Below are 25349 nucleotides of genomic sequence, written 5' to 3'. Positions count from 1 at the left end.
AGGCTTGTGTTGAGGGTAGCTCACCTGTCTGAAAGGACTTGTCTGAAAGGGCTTCTCTACAGCTTTTGCCCATCACTGAAAGCTTTCCTGCCTCCAAAAGGAAGACTGAGATCTAAACAGAAATTCGAGGAGTCCCAGAACATTTCCTTTCTGCACCCACCCGTGCAATGGAGATCCCATCTGTAGAAGTGGGTAGCTGTGCATTGACCCTGAAGCAGCAAACACCTGAGAGGCAACTTTGCCCAGGCTTGGTTTTAAACCAACTCCGTGTTCTATAGCAGTTTTCTTTAAGTTACCTGGGCCACAGAGTAGTTTTGTAACTAATTTGATGATTTTGAATGGATACTAGCTGAATATTTATGTATAATATGCAGCAGCAGCATCTGAAGAGGGTTGTTCCCTCCACCCCCAATTTGTTAGCTGTTCTCAGGGAAATAGCTATTATTGACCCAATAAATTTCCCTTTGTTTCCTGACAACCTGATAACTCTGTTGTCTTGATGGGTTTAAAGTAAAAATTAATTTTTTCTTTTTCAAGAAGTTCAAATTTTCCAAAGTGAGATGTGAAAGAAACATTAATCTTTTCTAGTACAATAGCAAACAGGGCAGGGAGAACTGCCAATATGTTTATTTTTGGCTTGTGAACAAAGCTGATTTTTACTCTTTCCTGTTCTTGTTAAAGGACTTATTTTAGAGTCCATGGCTATAAATACCGTGAGTTGAGGGAGTTTTTTATATTCCTTTCAATTAGTCTCAAGCTCTGTCTAAGCAGGAAGCAAACAAAAAAGAAGGAAACTAAGTATATATCCTTGATATTTACTATGTATTTTTGGGGGGAATATATTATTTTCCTGCACAAACTAGCATGCAGTAGGAATATTTATTTATTGAGTAATTAACATAGGAACTTACTAGTCATTGTAATACCTGGCAAGTTTAGCTACAGAGTTTGTGCACAGGTTTCATTTTTTTTCTGATTTAAGAGACATTAAAAGAGACATTCATTTGTCTGATTTAAGAGACATAAGAGACTTTCTCCATATGTGAAGCTATGTTTTCAACATATGAATGCTCATATTTTTTTACACAAGTCTCAGGATGATTTATATCTTTCTGAGAGCTTTAGCTCCTAGAATCACATGTTACTGGAAAATCTCATGCCTTTATTAAGAAAGTAAGGGTAGTTATAGAGGATAAGCTTGAACCTCAGAGGCTCCTGTCCCTCCCTGTCCACTCTGGGTCTCCACAGATGGAAAGCATGAAGAGAAGATGACTCTTCGGGATGTTTTGGGAAAGACACAGCTAGGGGCTTTAATTCTTGGGCTGTAGTCACCCCGTGCAGGATTTTCCTCGTGGGGACGTAGCCTCAGCAGCCCCCGAGGGGCGCGCGAAGTGGCAGCGGGGCCCTCGCCACCTGCCCGCGGCCTTGCTCTGCCTGGCCAGCGCCGGCAGCCGCGCGGCAGCCGGGCAGCTTTTCCTCCCGGTGCGCACGGATTCCCAGCAAGCGGAGCCGAGGCCGCGAATGGAGGGCACCCCGCGGAGCCTGAGCTGGGCTGCACGCGCCTCCGCAGCACACAGGGGCAGGGCCCCAAACGCCCCTTCATGGTGGGCAGCAAGCAGGGATTTTAGCGCTTTCTACTCTCTGCTGTGGGCCGGGCTCTGCTCATCACCACGCAGAAGCTGCTGTGGCTCTATATTGATGTAAGCAGGAGGAGGATTTGAACAATAACTGTAAAATTTGACATCCAAGTCAGATACGTGTTTCTGACACCACTGCTGATAAAACAGAGGCAGTGGGTGATTCAGCTGTGGACCCAACGGAGGGTTGGATGAGCTGGTTTCAGCGTGCGCTCTCTTCCTGACCTTCTGTAGGGTTAGGGCAGATGGGCTGCCCTCATTCGGTTTATTTCTCTAGTCAAACTGAAGTAAAACAGCTTTTGGTAGTTGTGCTATAATTCTATGAGGAAGGCTGCTATGGAGTGAAATATGCTGCTCCTGACACCCAAGGCCATTATGAAGATTAATAGCTTCATCTTTAGAACTATTTCATCAGAAATAATAATATTCTGTTTAATTACTAATTCTTAGTAATCCCAACCTCTTGTTAAAGCCACTAAACACTAGTTAATCTGGTTAATATTTTCCATCATCTCAGATCTTTTCTTTGATAAACAATTAATATCTGGATTAGCTCTGCGGAGGAGGTCTTAAAAGATGATTACCAGAAGTGAAAATTCTGTTTTCGCTGGCACTAGTAGCTGACTTGGAAACACTTTGGTAGGTCAGGCTAAGTTTGAAGAAAGCAGATAGAGCCCCTCTGAAGGTCAGTAAACACAGCACATGGTGGGAGGGGTAGGGAGGAGAAGCCCGTATGGGCCAGGTCCTCAAATGATATCATCTGGATTCAAAGCTGCTGATTTATTCTGCACCTGAAAAGGCTTTCAAAAGCTCCTTCTGTCTTTATTTGAACACACTACAATCACAGTTCAGAGAGCTGCTAACAGATGTGTTTGAAATTTGTTACGATCTTAAGGTCCATGAGAGTTTGGCAAAGCTGGATATGGCTAATGGATCACTGTGTTTAGACAATGCAAGTGAAGCAATAAACAACAGCCTAGATGGGAATGAGGTGGGAAAGGGATACAATTTCCCAAGTGTGCTTTTGAATCCTTAGTTTCATTGCACATTTACAAATCAGTTTTGAAAATAGGATTTAGGTTTCTGGTTTGGTTAGTCGGTTCTGAACATTTATCTGTAGGTAAATGAGTAAAATGTCACTGAGATCCAAGATAAGAGAGATAGGAATCCACTTTGAAAAAGTAAAGGAGTTAGAGGACACAGCTCCCACATCATCCATGGCCGAATTTTGTTTGGATAATTAATTAGAAGTTACCTAGCAGAAATTTGTTTGTTTTCACTGACCATTTTCTTCTTTTACAGCTTGTTCAAAGAATTAATTCTATCTACAGTGCAAAAAGAGGAAAAAAGCGATTGAAGAAACTTTCTATGTCCAATATTGAGACAGCTTCCTTGAGAGGTATGACACAAGCGTTAAAGTTCATTGACTCCATTTGAATGTTACAGGATTTCCTCCTTTTCTCCACTACATCTACCCTTTGCTCTTTTTTGTTTGAAGCTTGCCTGTATTTACAATGGTAACTTTGTGCCAAAGGAGAAAATGGGGATGGGCAAAAAAGAAACCAAATCCCTCAGCATGGTCCATTCTTTTAATGCCATGACTGGCTAAAGACTCGCCCAGCCTGTTACCTTACTCAGCTTTTTCAGCAGTTTGAGCCTGTAAGTTTTGTCCAGAATTCAGTTTTAACCCTGTAATTCATTCATTCCTTTTCCTGACGTGAGCATGTGACTATAATTGCTTCTGGGCTTTGGGTTCCTCATGGAAAAATACGGGTCCGGAGAAAGAATTGGGTTATGTTTGTAGTAGCAGTATGGAGAAGACTAAAGCACAAAATCAGAAACTGACAAGTATGTTTTATCATAAGATCTCCTTTTACATGTTATATTCAGCATGGTGAATTCTGCCAAGTGAAAACCTTGCCCAGGGGAAGCTCATAAGGCTTCTCTTCATTTCCCAAGCGCTATTTAACTTCCCTTCAAAAACAGAAGTCTGAAAAATAGGTGAAATGGTTAAAATCCTTTTTCCAAGTGGTGCATTCACCTTTGTAGTTTAGCCCAGATGAGATATTGCAGTAGAGAATGAATCTTTCATCAAAGCAAAGCTCTAATTTTCAAGCAAAATTGAAATGTCTTCCAGGGAAACCACAATCCAGGGGAGTCATTCAAACAATTTTTTTTTTCAGTATGCTTTAAAGTCAGGGGAGAACACGTGAGGATCACCAGGCTCAGTGTGAGATAGGATTCTTTCCCAGTCTCATTGCACTAAACCAAATTTTTTGTTTGCTTTGATTTTGCATTAACTGATCCCTCTTTATTCTCTTGCAGATGAGAACAGCGAGAGCGAGAGTGACTCAGATGACAGGTTTAAAGGTAAGGGATTGCTCTTCAGTGTTTCTAATGAGCCACTATCACAGGTCCTGTCAAAATTTGGCTATGGCATATTTTCCTTCTTGAACTATACTAGCTCCATTACAGTAGGACTCACAGAGTTTCCAACACAGGAGCATGAATGTGGAAAGCGAGCACAAAATGACCTGTGACGTTCTAACAAAGATTTGGCAGCTGTCTTGTCTAATGAAGAACAATTGAACCTTTGACAGATTTGTTTTGTCAGCCATGTCACAGGTGCTGCTGTTTTCCAGACTGACTACTGGGTGTAAACTCTGGAGGAATAGGTTAGGTATATGTACTGTTGTCTTATTCACTGCTTTAAGCATTTTCTGCTAGCCATTGTTGGGGGCAACATACTGGCTCTGATCCAGTATAGCACTTCTTACACTCTTTTATAGACCTGCAGTCTCCACATTACAGAAATTTATTCTTTAGTGCACCGTACTTGCACAAACTTTATTTGAACCAAGCCAGCAAATTAGTCCTTCATTGTCAAGAGTCTTGATAGACAGAGAGAAAAATAAAAAAGACAAAGGCAGCAACAGCAGATTTTACCATTTAAAAAATCCTCAAATCTATTATGTTGTTAATAAATGAGGGGAAAAAACAGAATTGTAGAGATAGGATTATGAGATGAGAAATAAATGCTCATGTCTGTCTATTGCAAAACACTTGAGGAGAAAAAGAATAGTTCAGATTAAGGGGCAGTAAGACACATAGGACCTCTTCCAAAACAAGCTGTAAATGACACTATTTAGTAAGGTGTGAGCTTACTAAGGGATAGTTTACTAAGCTTACGAAGCTTACTAAGACTCATCTCTCCTTTGTAGACAGATTCCACCCTGAAAGCACCTTCTGTTCTTTTCCATTATGTCCAAAAATATGGAATTTGCTCTTGCCCATAGCTTAGTGAAGGAGATCAGGCAAGGCCTGGCCTCTCGTGTTGTTGATTACTCTGGGAACTGGGAGCCTTTTCCCCCTGTAGTTGTTGAAGGGAGGATCCTCATTCTGATTTGGCTCCCAGCTGAGTACTGGGCATCCTCTCAGGGCCTCCTGAGACAGAGGTCCAGTTGTCACATGTGGCTTGACAGGATTCGTTAGGTCCCCAGCTGTGGGATGCGATGGGCTCCTCTCTCTTACCTCTTGCAAACACAACACGTACCAGCCAGCAGCGAGAGACAGGATGGGTCCAAGCAGGACAGGCTGCTTGCTTGGCACTTGGCTTCCCAGGCTGTGCCGGTGCACTAAGACCCCCAGTACTTATCAAGATAACTCTTAACCTTGCTGGTGTTGAACCCGTCTATGACAGCTGATCATCAAGGGGGTTCCCTGTCTTCCTGATGGTTAATTACTGATGTGAACCAGTGCTTGTGACATCTTATTTCCCAACCACAAGGGACAGTCTGCCTTTTGCTAATTATGGGCTGTGTCAATGAATAAAGTCCTCAGGGGTTGACATGCAATGTTAACATTTTGCTTGCCAATGTGTAGAGATCCTGTTGTGAAGAGGTGGGAAAAGAACCCAGGCAGCTGTTTTCACTTAACTTCTTTGTACTTGTCGGTAATGATGTGGCTGACTGCTCTGCCTGAGTGGTCTGGGGGCAGGTATCTGCACTGGGGAGTGTCTTTGGGTCAGAGCTGAATGTGGCCATGAATGAGAGTCTGCTTCTCAGGGTGAACCGGCATGAGCAAAGCAATCCTGCAAGAGGCATTTTGCACCTCTTTTCTCCCTCCTCTCTCCCTTCCTTATCATCCCACAGCTTGCAAGGGCTGGATTTGTGCTATGGGGGAGGTGGAAGTTCACCCTGAGCGCTGCACAGGGCAGAGTTGTGCTACGTACACTGCTCAAAGAGTTGGCTTTCTCCAAGGTAGACCAGGTCCAGCTCAGGCCTAAGGCATGTGCCACGCTGGAGGCATCTGCGTGCCTGCATAAGGGCTTACAAGCTAGCCCTGTGTGGTAAGAAAAGGGAAGAAAAGACAGATCTTTGGCAGAATTACAGTTTTAGGAACTCCAGATGGTTTCAGTGGCCTTGTGTTGCATCACTTCAGTGTTTGGAGAGAGTTTTGATTTATTGGTAGAATTAGTGAGGGAGACTACAGTGCGAAGGCCTGCTTTTGAAAGGAGAACGTGCTTGGACTAATAGACTGGCAAAATGCAAGTTCTGTGTGAATGGCTTATGAATCTGCATTGCATTCCCAGGTAATGATCTAGCTTTCTCTCTGTTTTCTTTGAAATGCTAGCTCATACGCAGCGACTCGTGCACATCCAGTCAATGCTGAAAAGAGCTCCAAGCTATCGAACCCTGGAACTGGAGCTGATTGAATGGCAGGAACGGGAGTTATTTGAATATTTTGTGGTAGTGTCACTGAAAAAGAAGCCCTCTAAAAATACTTACCTCCCAGAAGTGACATATCAGTTTCCCAAGGTAAAAGAAAAATTCTTATGTTCAGTTTATCCTAAATGCTTTGTTAAGATCGTTTCAACTAAGAACAATAAAATGACTAAGTGGGAAAATTAGGAGAAATCTGTTTCTTAAATGGAGTCAATCATTCAGTTTTCATATTTTTTTCCAGAGTGCTCTGTTATTCAGTGAGGAGCACAGAGATGGTGATTGAGTATTTTCTTAATTTGCAAAATTGCCTTTCCCAGTGCTGGAGAGCTTGGCCTGACAGTTTAAATACTGTGTTTAAATTCAGTTTCTAAATATTTCACTTTTAACTCAATTTGGCTGTGTTAGGATTTGTGCCAGAAGCCACTGATGTCAATGGAAAGACTTCTGCTAAACCATGGCACTTCTCTCATGCTCTTGCAGCAGAAAGGAATTTGAGATAGGACTGAGCTCTAAGCAGCCGTTGTGCAACAGAGGAATCTGAGGCAAACAAGCGTCTGTCAGTGACTGTGCTGTTGTGCTGGCATCTGCCAGCCTCGGGCCAGGCCGCCTCAGTCTGCTAAGCACAAATAAAGACCAAGCCTGGGGGGCTGGCTGCTCACAACCCCTCATCAAACCCCCTCCTGAGAGCTGCTCAGAGGCTGCCACTGAGGACAGCCCAGTGAACCTCTGTTTTTCCATCGCAGCTGGAAAGACCCACCAAGCAAATGCGTGAAGCAGAGGAGCGCCTCAAGGCTATCCCGCAGTTCTGCTTTCCTGATGCCAAGGACTGGCTCCCCGTTTCCGAGTACAGCAGGTAAACGCTCTTGCTCTACGGCTGCTCCGTGCTGATGGAGTGCATCTGGAGCAGCCACACGCGTGCTGTGCCCAGTTAAGGAAGTAGCAGTTTGAGTCTTGGCCACTTCAGCCTCAAGCAGCTGTATTTAATTTTTTTTTTTTTTTTTTTTTTTTTTTTTTTTTTTTTTAAGTTCTGTATTATTTTTCTTCTCCATTCTGTCTGGCTCACAGGTCTTTGTGGCTGAGGGGAAGAAGGTCCCTCTCTGTGCCAAATCCAAAAGCGTAAATGGAAGTAGTTAAAATAATTCACAAAAAAGGCCAAAATCCTGTACACTACCTGCCCTGATCACTTATCCCCACAGGCTTGTGTAACATTGCAGAGCTCTTGGACCAGCTTGGTTTAGTGCTGTTCTGAAGGAGATTTTTTTTGAGTGTGCTTTATTGCCAGCAGAGGAGCAGATTTTCCTACCTGCAGGGCTAGATGACTGCAAAAAGGGGCATTCAAAAGAAATCTCATTCAGAGAAACCTCAAAATTTTTTTTTTTTTTTTTTGTTTTCCATCATTAGAACTTGATGATCTGAAGGGATAAAAGTGGATCACCCAAAATATGGGATGACTTTTTAAGTTGTGTAGCAGAAGATGTGTTTGAATGAAGTAAGACATGTTCAGGGCATGTCTAATGGCACTTTAAACTGTGACATGGAACTAGCATTCACCTACAGGAATCACTCTAGCCAAACATATGTATGGAACATTTTACTAGCTTTCACAGGGCACATACCACACGGTATATGTTATAGTATATGCTGTGTTGCTTGGCTATTTTCAGTACTTGGAAGCATTTGAACAATGACTTATTGAAACCGAAGAAGAAACAGAGAGCTTTGGATATGGTTGGTGCAAGGATCATACAGCCAGGCTTGCACAGCATACATTTCTAGTGCTCTCCTAAACAGATCTTCAGCAAGATCTGCTGTAGTTCTGCTGCTGTAATTATACAAACCCTGGCCTTGCACCACAAAGGAGAGATATTCTATGAAGTGCAGTTTCAAGCTTGCAAAGCAATCAGCAGTGTCTGCCAGCAGGCACAGCACCTGTGCACCCACTCCCTTACCTGGGCTATAACTAGAGCTTTAAAAGTTTGTCCATTATAAACGGTACTTGTCAAAGAGGAGGATATGAAATGAGCTGGATTTTGCAAGGCTGTGTTGTTTCCAGTTTAGAAAGTCTTTTCTGTGCTCTAAAGGAGTATCTGGTTCTGCCTATAAGCAAACACAGCACCTGGTATGGGCCAAAGAGAGGGTAACTGAGGGCTAAGGAATGGAGATGAAGCACAGTATGCCCAGATAAGGGAAGAAGGTGTTCCAGCGGGTAGCATATCTCTGGATATTGGGTATATTCTGCTGGATAAGGTAGTATCTTTTTAAATGACCTACCACATAGGTACACCATAAGATAGTATAAGCTAGTAGCCTTTTATAATATGTATAAGATAGTAAGATCTGGACAATTTATTTTCTTCTAGTGAGACTTTCTCTTTTATGCTGACTGGGGAAGATGGAAGTCGAAGGTTTGGCTATTGCAGGAGGCTGTTGGTAAGCTCATCACTTTCTTCTCAAAATGCAGAATTCTGTAAAACAATCTCTCAAAACTATAATCAGAATGTTTTTTTTTAAATAAAACTGTGTTACTAGCTCTGAAATTTGGAAACCTAAAGACCTCAAGGAAAGCAGTAATTTGTAACGCCTATCTGAATGAAAAGGATCCCAAGTCTTTTAAGAAATTCACAAGAATCTGGAAAGTTTCTTGTGTGGGCATTTAATTTTTCAGTTCTTTATTGTTTGGTTTAGCAGAAGCAGAAATATTCCAACACTGTAAAGAAAGGCAAATGTGATATTTCTAAATATTTTGGAATGGTGTTTATCTCTAGGACAGCTGCTTACATCTCTTGAACATTGCGCCAGCACTGCCTTGCGGGTCGGCAGCACATCTGTGATGCAGGTAGCTGAACCACCCTTCCCAGCACAGAGGCATCGCGAGCAGAGGGCAGATTGGCTCTGTACCACACACTAAGCCGATGCCAGTTGCCCAAAGTCTGGGTGTTTGGCTTCTTTTCAGTCCTCATGATGAGTTCTGGGCAGCTGGTGGTGCATGGGCCTAACACTGCCTGCCTGTGCGGATTTGTCTCACCACCTGGAAAATGGACCGGTCATTTGGCCAGAGAAATGGAGAACGTGGCTCTGTGAGTGGCCTTGGGTGGCCTGTGCATGTGTCCTGTAGGGAGAGAGTCACGCCAAGGCCTGCAGGCTTTATTCAGCCAGGGGAAGCGCAGTGCAGATATATTTTGTCTGTCAGTCCCCACAGATCTGACCCAATGGCAGCCACGCAGAGAGCAGCTGGCCATCCGTGCGCTGGTTTGTGCTCCTGAGGTGTCAGCATGGGTTTGGAGCTGATTGTGAGTGCCTGGCTTGGGAGCTGTGGCTCCTGTGCCGTTCACGTGACAGCTACACTTATCAGGGCAAGTTTGTGCACATTTTAGAACTTGTATGGATGCAGAAGCCTTTCACATTTCTGTGTGTGAAATGAATTTATGCAGCAGCATTGCAAGCTTGAAGACAGGTACTTCATTCCGAAGAGGAAAGGACATTTCCCTGCCTTAGGGAGGACAGCAGCACTATTCAATTACTTGTTGTGTGTTCTCATTTAGAAGGATAATAAGGTATAGTTGTGGAGAATTAACAAAGTCTCGGAAAATATTGGCTAGGATTAAATTATGGAATATTTGAACACTACCAGATAAAGGTGGTTTTAGACATCTGTATTTCTAGAAATGTTTGGACTCACGCATAGAGTCTACTTTTGTGAAATGAAAAGCAGCTGAACCTTGATCAGATTGGGACTGAAATAACAGACATAACATATATATATATATATATATATATACAGGACTATATATATATACAGGACTGCTGAATCACTTTGACAGTGAAGGATTAATGGAGTGGTTTGCCTTTATTTTTTTTTATTTTTTTTTATTTTTACTTAACTCTGCAATTCACCTTTAAGGCAAGATAAAAATACAATGTGGACTTTGAGCTATGACACAGGATAAGTTATCATGGTAGGCTATACTAGGAAGATAATTAAATCAACACCATACACTTCATATAAATAGTGCTTTGAAACGACATTGGGGGCATAATAGAAATAAATCAATCTGATAGCAAAAAATAATTTGAATTAAAAGAAAAAGGTAAAGTACTGCTCTGCTAAATCTATCTAATAGTTATTAAACCAATTACAAAGCTGATCTGCTGTTGCCACAGCTGCTGCTGCCCTGGGAGACCATTCAGGGAGTTTTATCTTGTTCCAACAACTACCCTCTTGAGGCTGCTGTGCCTCCGTGCCATAGTGCAGCCAGCCCCACAGAGAGCAGGGGCTGGTGTAGGGATACCAAGGGGCTTTATGTAGAGACGGCTTTTGCCTTTTCTAGGGCAAATCCTGCCCTGCCTTCTGATAGCAAAACAGGCACAGTGCAGGGCTTCGAAAGAAAAAGGATTTTTAAGGCCACAGAGAAAAAGTTACAGAATTTTTCTGTGTAGGAAAACAGCAAAAGTGGCAAAGATCTATTGTTGGATGGATATTGCAAGAGCTTCTTGCCCTGCTGGGAAAAATAGTGGATTTAGGGCTGTTAATTAAGTGCTTTCACTGTAGATTTTTTTTTTTTTTTTTGTCCTCACAAAGTCTTTGTGAGGATTCTTATTTCTGCAAATGTGGGTGTATGGGTATAACTACTTCGCTGATGTGTACCTACCTCAGTATGATATTTCTGTTTACAGTTATGTGCATATTTTCCTACTTTGTGTATTAAAATAAAACTTTTGTACAGGCAACAAAGAACAGATAAATCCTGTAGGTGCTATTTGTATGCCAGAGAATTTTTTGGGGGGTGTCCAGCTTCCTGAGCAGTTTCTGAAAGCTGCAGTCAGGACGGCTCCGGCATCCAGAATTGCCCTGCATCCCTGACAATGAGGCCCATTCCAGAACCAAAAGCTCTGGTAAATTTGATGACCATAGTTCTGAAACTACATTTTTTGGCAAACGTATATGGGAAAGGTAGGGCCGTACTGTGCAATACAGAACTGTAAAAAACAAGCAAGCAAGCAAACAAACCCAAAGCATTATAAACCATGCTTCAGGGTGAGCCAACTGCTGCGAGGAGAAGGTTTTAGAACTCCCTCTCTCATAATTTTCGGCTGGGAGTTTCTCAGATCTTCCTCTAAAGCATTTTGCATTCACTGGAAATGGGCTGCATGACTAGGTGGATCAAGAGCCTAGTTCGGAGTGGTAGGTAGTGTCCAATATCCTGTTTGTGTCCTTTCACAGAGTTTGATGTTCTCATTCCTTAACTTCTGAGATAACTGCTTTTTTGTTACTGAACTCTGTAAGCCTTGTTTTTCTTTGGATTACTGTGATACAAACTGCTCCATTTTTTCCTTTCTGCCTTCAGTTTGTTCCAGTCCTTTTTTTTCTTCTAAAACCTTGCCAAAAATACCTCAAGGGATACAGTGACAATTAGGTTCTCTTTGTACAGCAAATCCAATGCAGTACCTACTTTACATATGTTTATGTTATTTTGTTTTATTTTAAAACAGGGTTAGACTGGAATGTAACCAAATGTACTGTAACAAACAATATGCACTTTCATAGATAGCTCGGAGTTTTCCGGGTACATCTTGATACCTCCAAGGCAGTCACTTAAGAGCTCTCCTGGTGACTAGATGTGAGAAGTACACATTTTTACATGAAAGGAAATGGGCCAATATATGACAGAGATATTGGCCTTCCCTGCTATCCCATTTTACTGCCAGTGATGCATTTCTCTTTAATAACACAGGTAATTTCACTTTCTTTTCTGCACTAAATAATCCACTAGTTTGCTAGGCCCTTTCCTAGGGCTTTTGGCTGGTGGTTCTGTGCTCGGCGGGTGCCGGGGCAGGGCTCGGGCTGCCTTGCAGGGGTTGCTTGAGATGAGCGCTCAGGAACATGAGCGCATGCAGTACACTGCAGAACTTCCTTCTGCAATTTTCATTTAGTTTATCATTTAATTTCACTAATCTTCTTGACTTAATATGTTGAGAATACTTTATGAATGGTGTGGCTTAAATCCCAGCCGTGCTCTGTGTGTGCAGCTGCTCAGGCTCATACACAGGAAGAGCGTGGTGGGCACGCAAGCGTTACAGAGGGGAGAGAGGGGATGCTCTCAGCAGGCGACTGCTGACAGAGTCTGAGCTGGGGAGCCCTCGCTAGTGGAAAATCCACAAAATTTTCCTTCCTGTGAGGGCAGGAGCTGGTCTGTGCAGCCTGGAGAAGGGGTGGAGGCAGCCAGAGGGCGAGGCAGCCCACAGCCCCTGCGAGAGGCTGCCGAGCCGGCCGCCACTCAGGCCTCCTGAGCTGCGCGCGCCGGCGCTTCTCACCTAGGCCTACGGAAAGACCCTCCTCTCAGAACATGAAGCCTGGCAGTATCAGGATTTCTTGGCTGATGACTTAGTATTTGCAGAAATAAAGTAAAAACCTGTAGGGTCTGTTTGACCCTGTCCTACCTCTGTCTTCCCTCTCACCTAAAAATTGTCCTTCCAGCATATTCCTAAGCTAAGGAGTTGGAAGGAGCAGGTGCCTAAACATGAAATGTGCACATTAAATGGTGAAAACAGGACTTCAGGTGGGACAAGCTTGTCTTTGCATTTGTGGGGCAGAGGAGGGAGTTCCCTAGAGCTTAGAGGCAAATCTAGTGTGATACAGGCTAATGTTTATGGAGCTGTAAGGAGCTTACTGGAAAAACTTTCCTGCTTCCTTTCTACTTGCCTTCCCCCTAGCACCTTGACAGTTCTGGACACGTGGGCTGCTCCATCATTGAAAGTGTGTATTGCATGTGCAACAAGAAGACTCTAGCACAAACTTTTGGGCACAGATTTAAAACAAACAATTTTCTAAACGACTCCACTGGCTCTCAGGCACCTGGGCAGGGAGATCTGCGTTGGAAGAGAAAACACGAGCTCCTGTGCAGGAGCAAAGGCCCCCGGTTTCCCCTGCCAGAGGCAGCGTGTTGAGGGAAGTGTTTGCAGAGGGCTTCCCTCAGCGAGCTCAATGTTAGACTAACTATACCAAGGCTGTCCTGAGCTGCTTGCCAGCCCTCAGCTTTTCCATCTCGCAGCTAAGTTCTCAGTAGTTGTTGCTCATTCTCCTGCGAATCCATCTCCTGTTACCAGCAAAGCTCAGTAGCGTTTTTGTTAGTGATACTGGATTAAGGCTGCAATATCCTGAGTCCCATGAAAACAACTGAAATTGAAAACAGAAGGCTGACCCCTTGGTCCATCTGCTGCCGGGAGGAAGGCAGTGAGAGCATCGAGGCAGAGTCGGTCGGATGCCTTTGAGGGCCCAGGTACCCCTGTTTGAGAGGGAGGGTCAAATCCCCTCGGCCTCCCCCAAGTCTCTGCTGTTGCAGGGAGATGAATCTAGGCAGAGAAGGGAGGTGTGTGGTAGCCAGTAAGGTTGTGAGTCATGCCCTGCACAGTGTTTTTCTGGGAAACAAAATACACTGTTGGGAGCAGGTGTTCTGAATCTGTCTTTAAGGCAAATGGACCAAACCTCTTCATGGTGTAAATTAATGGCTGAGGGGGAGGTCATGAGAAGAGTTGCTAGTGTGAGAAACTGAAGAAATCCTGCCCTGCAGAATAGCCCTGCTTGAGGTATTTGCTTGCTGCATCTTGCAGGTATTTGAATGTAGGCAGCAGGCTGCACGACTTGCAAGTCTCTGACATAAATGAGACATCCTATGCGAGGAGTGCAAGGAGGGAAGAATCTCAGGGACACGTAGCTTTTACGACCTTTGGAAGTGATGATATTTCACAGAGAAGGATCTCTGAGTAAATGCCGAGCAGTTATTGTTTCTAGATGACCCAGGAATGTGATGTTTTTACTGGCACTCAGTAAGACAGTGCTTGGTTGGGGGCTGTCCAAGGCTGCTGGCATCACTTCGGCATTCCTGCAGATTTGACAAAATGATTTTAACCAAAATCCCACATGCTTGATATAATCACTCAATGCCTTTAGAAAGGGTTTTATACCTAATATGGACAAAAAAAGGGGTTCTGCTTTTTCAGAGATGTGACGTGTAGTGAGCAGGTTTGGATCCAGAAATAGACCCATCTGTATTCACTTAGCCCTGGTATTTTTCATCATCGCTATTATAACTGCCCAGGCACCTGCTGGCCGTCCCGGCCGAGGCGGCAGTACTCAGATTTGAAAGCAGAGCTGCCCCTCAGATTCTCCTGAATTTGTCACAGCATCAGCACGATTTCGTTTGTCACAGAACCTCGTGATCAGACAGAGATGAAAAGGTGCTGGCCCTCAGCTAGAGAGGGAGGAGGAGATCAGCCGCCTTGCCTTAGTGCGCAGGCAGCAGAACCTGATGGCAACGGCGCCTGCGAGCCCCTTTCTCAGAGCCCTGGTGGTGGTGGGGACGCTCTTGTCCCTGCTGCGTGTCAGTAGTGCACAGCGGTACGGAGCGGCCAAGTGGCACCAAGCGATTCTCTTGGAGCCGTCTTCTACTTGGGCTTGCCCAGCTGGCTGCGCGGGATCCCTGGAGGCAGGGAGCCTGCCCAGGGCTGCAGCCTGCGTGGAGCCCTTGCTGCTGGGCTTGGCTGCTCTGCCTGAGCCCTCCTGCGCCGTCGCCGGGCTCGTTCCTGGCCCAGGCAGCCTGGCTTGGGACTGCATCTGACTGTCTCGAGTCAGCAAACTGCCTTGGTAAAGCAGCACCTCTGGGCAGCATGTGCCTCTCAAACTGCTGCAAATCAGCTGCAACTGCACAAAGCAGAGATGCTGCATCCAACCAACTGAAAACACAGTGGGGCTGCGCTGCACGCCCGGGACACCACAGCCATCCACACCTCCTGTGCAGGAGGGGGAGGATGCCTTACTCAAGTGCTCTGCTTTGGTCTCCTTCAAGTTCTCTCCCAATAAATAAGCTGTCTCCCACAAGGCTTGTGCCCTTCCTTCGCTCCTGGTTCTGCCAAGGCTTCCATGCAGTGGCGTGGGCAGGGTGGCAGGTTCTGGTAGGCCAAGGCAATACACTTCAGCCCTGCTGGTTACTAGGAAATACCCTCAAGAGGGGGGGCTGAGAGAGCGGTCTTGATGGTTTTGTGGGAGAGACATACATTAAAGATTCCTACTTGCCACTGTTTATGTTATTTAAGAGTTTCATGTTTATCCAGCATGAGTCTGAGGGAGTTAGTGGTTCAGCTCATGCAGCCTGCCCCTGTGTAGCTCTCTGCTGGCTTTCTGGAAGCCAAGCTCTCTCTGGACGCCAGAGAGTGAGTGGGGAACTAAAGCTACTGCAGCCTCCCCTGAGCGCTGCAGCCCTCATCTCCCAGCACATGGCCCCAGGGCAGCCTCGCTCTTGATGCCATAGCAGGAGCAGACGACTGTGATAGCAGACACATAAGTTACTGTCATGTTTAAATGTGCTTTTATGGCTGCAAGTTGGAGCAGTGTAAGAATATGACTCCAAAGTGCTGTGATTTCCAAAGTGGATAAGCAGTATTTATGCTTTTTAGTTTTCTGTCTTATGGAAGAAATACGATGCTCTTCCAAGAGTAACTATTTTGATGGAGAAGTGGATAGTGAAAGATGTCCCATTAGGGCCAAGTTGGTGATCAGAAAGATAAGTGTGTTTCCTTATGGCTCCAAATTAATGTGTAATTTCAATCTCTCTCCCTCTCTTATCAGCCAAGTGGGAAAGGCCCCCGCCTACCTGAAGTTTATTGTGTCATCAGCCGCCTGGGCTGCTTTGACTTATTTTCCAAGGTAAGATTTTTTTTTCAGTATTGCTTTTTAAATTGACTGTTTACTGAGAAACATCCACAACACTGAACCAAACAAGCAGAATTTCTTCCTTTGATGGGAGATAACCATATTTTACAGTTATTAGCTTGGATATTCTATCTCTATTACTGACTTCATCAAAGAAGGTCTTATTCTGTTGCTGAGGCAAAACTTGATTCAAAAAACATCTGGGTGTCTGTATGATTTGGCCGTCTGGAGTTTTTTCCATTGTTTTCCGAAGCCATTCTGTGCTGAGCTGTAATTCTTGGCATCCACAATTTCAGTGATGGGCCAGTACCACTTTTATTCCAATACCCTGTGGAATAATGAAGTTAAGAAAAATGATGACCTGATAAGTGAATGCTATAAGTTTAGCTCTCTTGGCTTTTTTTTTTTATCTTAATAAGTTAAGAGAGCGTGCATAGTCATCTAACTGGCCTCCTTGTTACTGGCCTCCAGAGTTGCATCATATGCCGATGTGGTTTTACCTAATTAAGAAATTTCTTGCTGCAGGAGGTCTGAGAGCTTAAGCAGGGAATTGCAGCTAAACTGAGGCACTGAAAGGCCTCAGAGCTTCAGTTCCGCACCTCCAGGCATTATTCTTTTATGAGAGAGGAAAAAAAAAAAAAGGTTATTATGTACAGTGTTAAAAATACAGCTATTGATGAATATTTGAAATACCTCTCTGGCTGCCATCTTACTGCTCCCTGTCCTGCAAAATCCACTGTATACCTCCGTATAACATACAGGATTTGTAGGTGATCCGTGGAGGGCAATGATATGTATGATTTCAAATGTCTGCCGCTTTTCAAATTATGATACATTGTTCATAGATTTTTCTTGTTTTTAATTCATCAGAGATTTCAACTTCAGATGCTAGGAAATCTTGGAAAATTTAAGCAGAGATTGTTCTTGTTCATTTACATAAAAATAAAGCTGAAAAAGTATGTAAATCACTTCGTAAAAATGGTGACATTTTTATCAGTCTTTCAATTTAATGGCTATACAGAATGTTATCCTTTTTCCAAGCAAATTTCAAGGTTTCCTAGACAGAATTTTGTTTAACACAATTATTTTCTGAAGAAGAACAATTAGATGGAAGTAGTTAATTGCTGTTCTGCCTCTGACGCCTTTCCCAAAGCTCTGAAACCAAGGATTTGTGGCAGTAACTCTTAGACACAATATGTATCTAAACACAGATATCTGTGAGTGAGGCAGAGTGCCTTGTTCTGGGCATGACACATAGCTCACAGAAATGATGATTTTGGAAGCTAATGAGATGGAGAGAAGTCCTGAGGCTCTTCAGTTGCTTTGATGTTTTTATCTTAATTTTGGCCTCATTTCCCATGGAAAGATTGGGAGAGGGAGAAACATACAACAGAAAATATGAAACTTGGAAATGCAAGGATGTGACTGTATAACAGCTGGGATATAAAGTCTGCAGCAGACAACAAAGAACAGTAACAGGCCAGAGTGGGAAATAATCTGTTTTTCCAGTTGTGTCCATGATCTGAACGAGTGACTCTGCCATGCAATACAAGGGAATAGGCGCCTGACCCGGTCGCTCCATGCAGTTTCCCGGGCTGCAGGAGGGGCTGCATCCTGGGGCTGGGGGAGGGAAGGCGGAGAGGGCCGGTCCCACTCGGGCCTCAAGCTCCTCATCTTGCTGTGGATAGGAAGGCTCCCGCTGCCGGTCCGTGCTGGGCCCTGGGCAGGCCCGTCACAGGCCTGGCCCTTCCGACTGCTGAAGCAAACCAAGAGCAGTGCCCGTTCCTGCTCCACACCCAGCCGCTTCACCTGGGTGCCATTCATTCACCTCGCATGCTTTTTATTTGTGTTGTGGAGTTTGTTGGGACTGAGATATCACACACAATGAGGTGACACAATTCCTTCCACAAAGAGCATTTCACTGAATCCATCAAAAACTGGAGCACAAAGGGCTGGTGCATTTGTACCAATGCAGCAACTTAAAACATCACCTGTGGTTACAAGGCAGGTGTGTGTTGGGAGTGTAACAAGGGCAGACTGGACAGCCGCGGGAGGGCAAAGGAATCCAGGGCACAGCCTTGGTTCATTGCTAGCTGCTTGTCACTAGGACATTTCCTTTGATTAGAATGATTGTTGCTCTGCAAGTTGCATTAAGAATGAAATCCATACATTCCTTTATGGTCACCTGCCATTTGCACTAACTGGAATGCAAGTCTGGGTATGTACTCAGGTAGGTTTCAGAGTTAGGCCTTTGCTGTGCTGCAGGGAGGAAAGGGAAGCTCTGCACCAGTGAGTGCCTCTGCTGGCACTCGGTGTCATTAGCTTCCATTGTAATTCACCAGCTTGGGCTTACGAGCCTTTTCATATTCTGTTTCAATGAAAAGCACTTCCAAGAGAAACAAGGGAAAATGCTTGGCTCGGACCCACTAACTCTTGTATGGCCTTTTGCTCTTGAGTGGTGGTTGAAAGATCACTCTCTCAGGTCAAACCACTAACTGCTTTGAAGATTGCTTTTTCTTCTTCTTTAGGTTTATCATCTATATGGTCTGTCTAATGTGGGAAAACTTAGCTGTGATCTAATTTATGTTGGCCCATGTGAGCAAAGAGAGAAGAAAAAAATCCCTTCTCCCTGTAAGAAGTTCCATCTGCTCATTTTAAAGCTAGATTGCCTGCTCTGTGTCATGTCAAGCAGCAGATGACCCTTAATGCAGGCATCCAGGGTAAACAGCTGGGCACACTTCAAGAGCCGCTCATGGCTACCCCCAGTTCACCACGGAGACTCCCAAGTGCCCTTGGCCAGGTCTCCTCAGGAGTTCTTACCTGGTAAAGTGAAAGGCAGAGTGTGACAGGGTTGTTCTTGCTGCTGCTCTGACATTTTCCTGCCCTCTGCACTGAAAGGGAAGAGCTGCAGCTTTGTTGATGCTGCTTTGTCATCCAGTTTGAACGTTCATAAATCTGGAGATGTCCAGCATGGAAAAAAATGTTTCTCCTAATGCAGATCTCAGGTTTGCAACTGGGACCTGACGCTCATGTGGCCTGTAATCATGGGATTTGCCTTGATCTTTTTTTTTTTTTTTTTCCAGCTGACTGTTGTTCAGGCCAAATTCCACTCCTGATCTCTTTTTACCATGTAGAGTCTTATCTTTCCTTTACAAATTTGTTATTTCTTCTTTGGCTGTCTGTGTAGCTACATTCCAGAGAGGGCTTCATTTTCTAAATGGAAAATGGATCGTTCTCAAGGCAGGGTCAGCTCCTGTGGCTGCCGTGGTAGCACTGGAGAATTAGACTCGGATCTGCCATGTGCACAGGCACGTGGGACAGAGGGTGCCTCCGATGTGTACGTTGTGCTGACGTGTTCTCTCTCTCTGTCTGACCAACGGAGCAGATCCTGGATGAGGTTGAAAGGAGAAGGGGTATATCTGCTGCCTTGGTTTATCCATTTATGAGGAGTCTGATGGAATCTCCTTTCCCTGCACCTGGAAAGACAATCAAAGTCAAAACCTTCCTGCCGGGAGCTGGAAATGAGGTAAAAAGCAACTGCAGACATTAAAAGTTGAAGCTGCCTTCTTCACCACTCCAGTAATAAACAGTGAAAGAGAAGCTGGAGACAAACAGGTGCTACAAGTTGTGTGAGGTGGCACGTCCTCAAAAAAGAGCAATGCAAGAGCTGCCCCTGTGTTAATTCGTTAATGCTAATTCCCACTGGATTGATATTATTTTTTTTTTATCTGTATTAACAAGTTGTGTTTTAAAAAAAAGTCCGTAGTATGTTTGGCCTAGCGTAGCTAAGAGAACTACAAGTAGGAACTGCTAAGTCTGTACAGTAAGAGCTCTAGTGTTGCCAAGCATTTTCACAGTGACAAAATCTAGCATCAGTCTTGGTTTCCTGTGTCAACTACATGGTATAAGTAATGGTGGAAAGATCCGATAATGCTTTTTTGATGTGACTCTATATGGGAACCATAGACCTGCAGTTTCTCTATCCTCAGCTCAAGCTTCTGAACTCTCCCAGAGAAAAATATTGAGATAATTCCAAACAAACAAACAACCCTGTTTTGGCTCAACTTTGCTCTCTGTTATGCTAGTACAAACTTGTTATTTAGATGGAATGCACTGGCTTAATTAGGAACAGAGTCTTGTCCTTCCATTGTGACTCCTTTGGCCTAAACAAAGATGATGATTAATTGGGAAGTAGACAGAGTATTTCTTTGTTAAGAGCAAACTGAAGCAAAAAGCTTTGCCAAGCGCCAGAAAACATCTATGGCATTTGTAAAAACTGCTGTAACTTGCAGAGCATCCTTCCCCGCAGCAAGATTTCAGTGCTGCAAATTTTGCAACAAAACTAGCTCTTATAATTTGACACATAAATATAATTTGAGCTTTCAAGCACGGTGCTAAGGAAGGGAAGTGGGCACCTCTTGGAGTGGGAGAGAGGCCTGGCAGCCTTCCCCGGAGTCGTGCCAATGGATGGGCCCCCGGTGGCTCCCTCTGTACGGCTGTTCGGAGCAACAGCAGGAGCTTGGAGGGCGACCAGTAGGAAATGCTCTGGTCCCATATTGCTCATGCATTTTAGACTTTCTGACTACTAAAAAGCTATTCTGTATATGTTCTAATAGCTGTATATGTTCTAATAGCTTTACAGTTCTGTGTCACTGATCACAAAGCAGTAGGACAATTAACTGGTGTGAACTGGTTTTGTTTCCAGTATCCTGTGGTCTTGCTGTGGATTACAGCCTTAAAACATTGTGTTTATGAGGAATTTTGTGAGGGCTGCTCAAGTTTAAACCTAATGCACTATATTAGAGGAATGCAATATCGTTTGCATGAAAGTGTAGAAGGAGTTTAAAGCAATAAAGTGACAATGATTTTTGGACGTATGGAAAGGAAGAGACGTGTATATGTTACTGTTAATATGTCTTTGGAGATTGCAAGTCAGCTTCAAATTGGCCAACTTCTTCCCTTTCCCCTCTGTTTCCTCAAATACCTCAGTAGTTCGTCATTACTGTCTTGCACTTCATATATTCCTTTCTCTGTTACTCTCTTCTTCATGTTATTTTCCCTCTTCTCTTTTTTTCCTGTCCTCTGCCTTCAAGTTCCACATCTGAACATGTCAAATGCAGAGTGAAAGGAAGATGCAATAAAGGAATCAAGCGAAAGGCATTTGAGAAAAGGAAGGAGAGGGCCTGAGGTCATGGATGAAGTGTGAAATTAGACTTTAAAGGGATGTCAGAAGTCACCATCTAAGACCTTGTCCTGACTCCCCAGTTAAGTATATATATATATGTATGTATCTGTATGACAGAAAAAAAAAATGCTTTAAGCATTAGTGAATTACACTTAAAGGAGTGAGAAATGAGATAAATTGGGTGTAAATTTTGCTCAGCACTTGAGTGTAGTCTGTGACTCACTTCTAGGTGCATGTTTGACTCATTAGCCCAGTTAATTCTGACTTTACAGCCTTTGTGGCTGTTGAAACTCAGACTGGTGGCAGGTTAGCCGGTGAGGAGAGCGCCCTCCCCTTTCCCAGCGCTTCCAGTTTGTTGCTCACTTCGTACTGTTGACTCAGCCAAGCTGTACATCTCGGACAGGGTTGTTAGAAGTCAGGATTGTGCCTTCCTAGGAAATGATGGCAGAATTAATGCACGTAATTACATTCTGAGACGAAGAATCAGTTGAGAGCAACTTGTGCATTGCGCTCTTCTCTGGGTGCCGTGAGTTCAGCCTCGATTCGAAGAGGCCGGGGTACTTCTCCGTGTCCCCTGCGCAGCGAGGGGCGCAGGGCTGGAGGGCAGGGCCCGAGCAGGGGAGCTGACTGCCTGTCCCTGCATGTGCGCAGGTCATCGAGCTGCGGCGGCCCATGGACTCGCGCCTCGAGCACGTCGACTTCGAGTGCCTCTTCAGGTGCCTCAGCGTGCGGCAGATCATCAGGATCTTCGCTTCTCTCCTCCTGGAGCGGCGCGTGATTTTTGTAGCAGATAAGCTCAGGTAAGTGATAAAGGGACCTGAGCCACCTCATGTTGCTCAGGACAGTACTATATCTTGAAATAAAAGGCTGGGGGAAATGGCCAAAAGCATTTTTGGATGTGAGAGTCTCACTGCTAAATCTGAATAATTTTTATTATCAGTGGCAGCAGTTATTTGTGTCAGGTGAGTAACACATTCTGCAGCTGTCAGTAGCTGCAAGCCACTTGTCCTGTCTTATTTCCTTTTGTAAAATGAGGAGTCCAGTACTTATCTACTACATATTCATCATAGCTACATATGCTTGCACAATGTTTGGAAGCAATATAGTCCTATCAGAATTTCATTTCTCTTTTGGAACAGAGCTCTTGTGAGCAGAGGTTGTCACTGAGGTGTTCCCCCTCGTGGCTGTTGGTTCCTTGCTGCTCAGCAGGGACGTGGGGTACTGAACCTCACACCCTAATTTGCTCCATGCCGTTTAGAGAGTTGCCAATGGGTTTGAAATCCTTCAGTAATTGAACCTGTGCAGTGTGAATGTTGAGAATGCCAATCTGGTCCATCCCAGCTAGTCAGGTTATTTTTCCTCGTGTGACCTGAAAACATTTCCTTTCCGGAGCTCCGCGCTGGGTTTCTTCAGCGTGGCTCTTGCTTCCCTGCTCTCTTCTCCCTGCCCTCGCTGCCGGCTAGGGAGGGAGCAGTGCAGGTCACAGCTCTGCACGGAGTGGCTGCAGGCTGCATCCCTGCCCTGCAGCTGGGAATCAGCCCTTGGAGGTTGCTCCTGCAATCCATGCAGAAGTGCGTGGACGTTTTAAAGATGACATTCTTTTCTGGGCATCATCAATAATAAAAGAGAGCAAATTAAAGATATGAATATATTCACTCAGGAATATGCAGCATTTTTTAAAGGACTGAAAGGACTGTATGGATGGTTAAAAACAGATGGATTGACCCAAACAGACTTTGTTAAATGCTTTATCAGCCCCATCCTTCTCTGAATTACTGCCAGAAATAATAGCTGCTCTTGGTTGCTGCCAGTGTATACAATAGCAAAAATGCTTCGCATAGTAAAAGCTTTACAACCTTTAGGAGAGAATTTCTTAAAGCTGTGGACCCTTTTCAGGCTATAGAATGACTTCCTTAGCAGTCTTTCTTGTTGTCTAGAGCAACAGGAATATTTTGTTTGACCCCTTCCCCTGTCAGCAACTCGTAGTGTGATTGACCATTTGGGATGTCTTAATTTCACAGAATTCCCCAGTGAGATTTGTGTAGCTAGTCGAGGAGTTCTGCAGTACTTGAGAACATACATGAGTCACTCCCAGGGGGTTGGGGACAGGTGGTTTTTGAGAGTAGTGGTGATGAATTCCTGAGGCTGTTTTTCTGCGTGTAGCATGCTTAATTGCATTGTTCTGCCTGTTTCTGTATTACTGTTCATTTAGCAGAAGTAGTGGCACCCACAGGTCAGACTTTTAACTCCTAACGACTCAGGAGGACACAGTTCCGTGTCCCCTCAGGTGTCACAGTGGTTTGGGTGGAAGGGCAGAGAAGTGCTCTTTGGGTGGTGCAGAGAAGATGAGGGCTGTGCTGTGGCGCTGCTGGCTGCTGCCCTGCTTTGGAGTTCCCAGTCACTCCTGGTTGGCCAAGTACCCAGAGCCCTTGATTCCTTGGCGAGGGGCAGTGCTGTGGGAATGGCTTGTGGAAGGAGCATCCTGCAGTCTTCAGAAAGCCTTTCCCTGGAGCAGCCATGGCCTCTTCCTGGGAGCGGCCTCGGACCAGCAGGCCCTGGAGCACGGGGGTTGACGGGGAGCCTGCCTAGACTCAGAGCTGCTGCTCTGTTGTTGGCCTGCACAAACAGGGCGCCGGGACCCACAGGAACCAGAAACGATAAAGGTGCTTCCAGCGTTGTTTGTGTATGTTTGTCTCCCTCCCACAGAGAACATTTTCCAGTGAAATCCTCTTTCTGTTTGAAAAGCCATCTGCTAGGGGCTTTTAGGTACTCTGAGAAAGAGGGCAGATCAGAGGCCTGCAAGGTTTGGGAGGAGGGAGAGAACCTGAGCAGCAGCATCTGATGGACACTCATGCAGCATGGACACTCTTGCAACTCTACATGTGCCTGCCTGCGTGTAAAAAGTTAACTTATTGTGTTTATTTTGTTAAAAAAAGAAGAAAGAATATGATGTAATGTGACATGGTAAGTTGTGCCTTGCATTAAGACTCAGGAGTTTTCTTCCTGAACCCATTGTCAGTGGTGTGACACATACAGGAAACTTAGCTCCTGTCTTTTTTTCCCTTCTCAGCTCTTTTGTCTGCTCTGTCTGGGATTGTGAGCCCTTCAGGACAGAGCCAGTTTCTTGCCCTGATGCTGTGTGGCTCCCTCTTGGCACAGGGAGCTGGACAGTTCTGTAAAAAAGAAACTAAGAATGAGTCCTGTAACAAAGGCCTGGAGAAAGCGACACTAAGCAGTGGATTCAAATTCAATATTTACTGAGGCTTTCATGGTTTAAATAGGGATGAAGTCTAAAATGAAACACTCCAGCTTAGAACTAATAACTGTCTGTCTTGGAGCCTTTGGCTTGTCTGATATGAATTTTGTTTATGGGCACCACAGTTGAAACTGAAGGAGTTTACCAGTGACATGGGAAAAAATAAAAAGTGGTGAAATATCTTACACGTCGGGTCTATGGGCCCAAAGAACCAAAGCAGGAAATTAAAAAGATTTTACAAGGGTTTGATTCCTGTATGTACCCAAAAACTATCTTAGAAAGAAATGTTGTTGAGGTTCAGGCTTCAAACAATGAGATGCAATGGCTTTAGGCAGCTTTTGTGGCTGCCTGTTTAACAGGTCGCTAAGCAGTAAAAGATTTCACACCTTATACAAGTTTGGAAAAGTCAGGCCTAGTGAAGTGAGATTCATTTAATAAATCGTTATTTATGGTGCTTACAGTGCCCAGTGTGTGAAAATCTGTAGTCCTTGATCTTTGCTCAGAGAGAGGAGGTTGCTATTTTCAGCAAAAAAAGTGATGCTACCGACAGTGAGGAAACAGGATTCAGGTTCGAATGACTTGGTTATTTATACGTGGGTTCATTTAGGGAATTTTTTAAAATAGGCTGTTTATACTTTTTTTTTTTTCTGCTTGGAATTGTGTGAATAAATCCCTGTAGCAATTTGTTCACCTTCAGAAGTGAATTTGAGTCTTTCAGTGACCTCTTAGTATTTTTGCTTTCTAGGAATAATCATTGGAGAAATGTTGAGAATAAAGGAATTTTGAATATTAGTAGTAATAATAAAAAGCCACTCATAAAAGGGCAACTTACAGCTCCGTT

The 25349-nt window shown here is 44.4% G+C and overlaps 1 protein-coding gene across 3 annotated transcripts in view; it reads left to right on the top strand.

Moving 5' to 3' along the window:
• ST5 (suppression of tumorigenicity 5) overlaps positions 1 to 25349 on the top strand; it is a 92221-nt gene that overhangs the window by 55152 nt on the left and 11720 nt on the right. For all 3 annotated transcript variants that reach the window (XM_026034662.1, XM_026034661.1, XM_026034663.1), the window contains 8 exons: positions 2940 to 3036; positions 3963 to 4007; positions 6270 to 6454; positions 7105 to 7214; positions 8722 to 8791; positions 15984 to 16061; positions 19453 to 19593; positions 21904 to 22052. In XM_026034662.1, the coding sequence (XP_025890447.1) occupies positions 2940 to 3036; positions 3963 to 4007; positions 6270 to 6454; positions 7105 to 7214; positions 8722 to 8791; positions 15984 to 16061; positions 19453 to 19593; positions 21904 to 22052 (875 nt within the window). The remainder of the gene's footprint in view (positions 1 to 2939; positions 3037 to 3962; positions 4008 to 6269; positions 6455 to 7104; positions 7215 to 8721; positions 8792 to 15983; positions 16062 to 19452; positions 19594 to 21903; positions 22053 to 25349) is intronic.

This window comes from Nothoprocta perdicaria, unplaced genomic scaffold (assembly GCF_003342845.1).
Source record: "Nothoprocta perdicaria isolate Ctin4 unplaced genomic scaffold, notPer1 scaffold_15, whole genome shotgun sequence".
Taxonomy (NCBI): Eukaryota; Metazoa; Chordata; class Aves; order Tinamiformes; family Tinamidae; genus Nothoprocta; species Nothoprocta perdicaria.
Note: the sequence above shows the minus strand (reverse complement) of the source record. Positions and strands in the feature narration are given on the sequence as shown.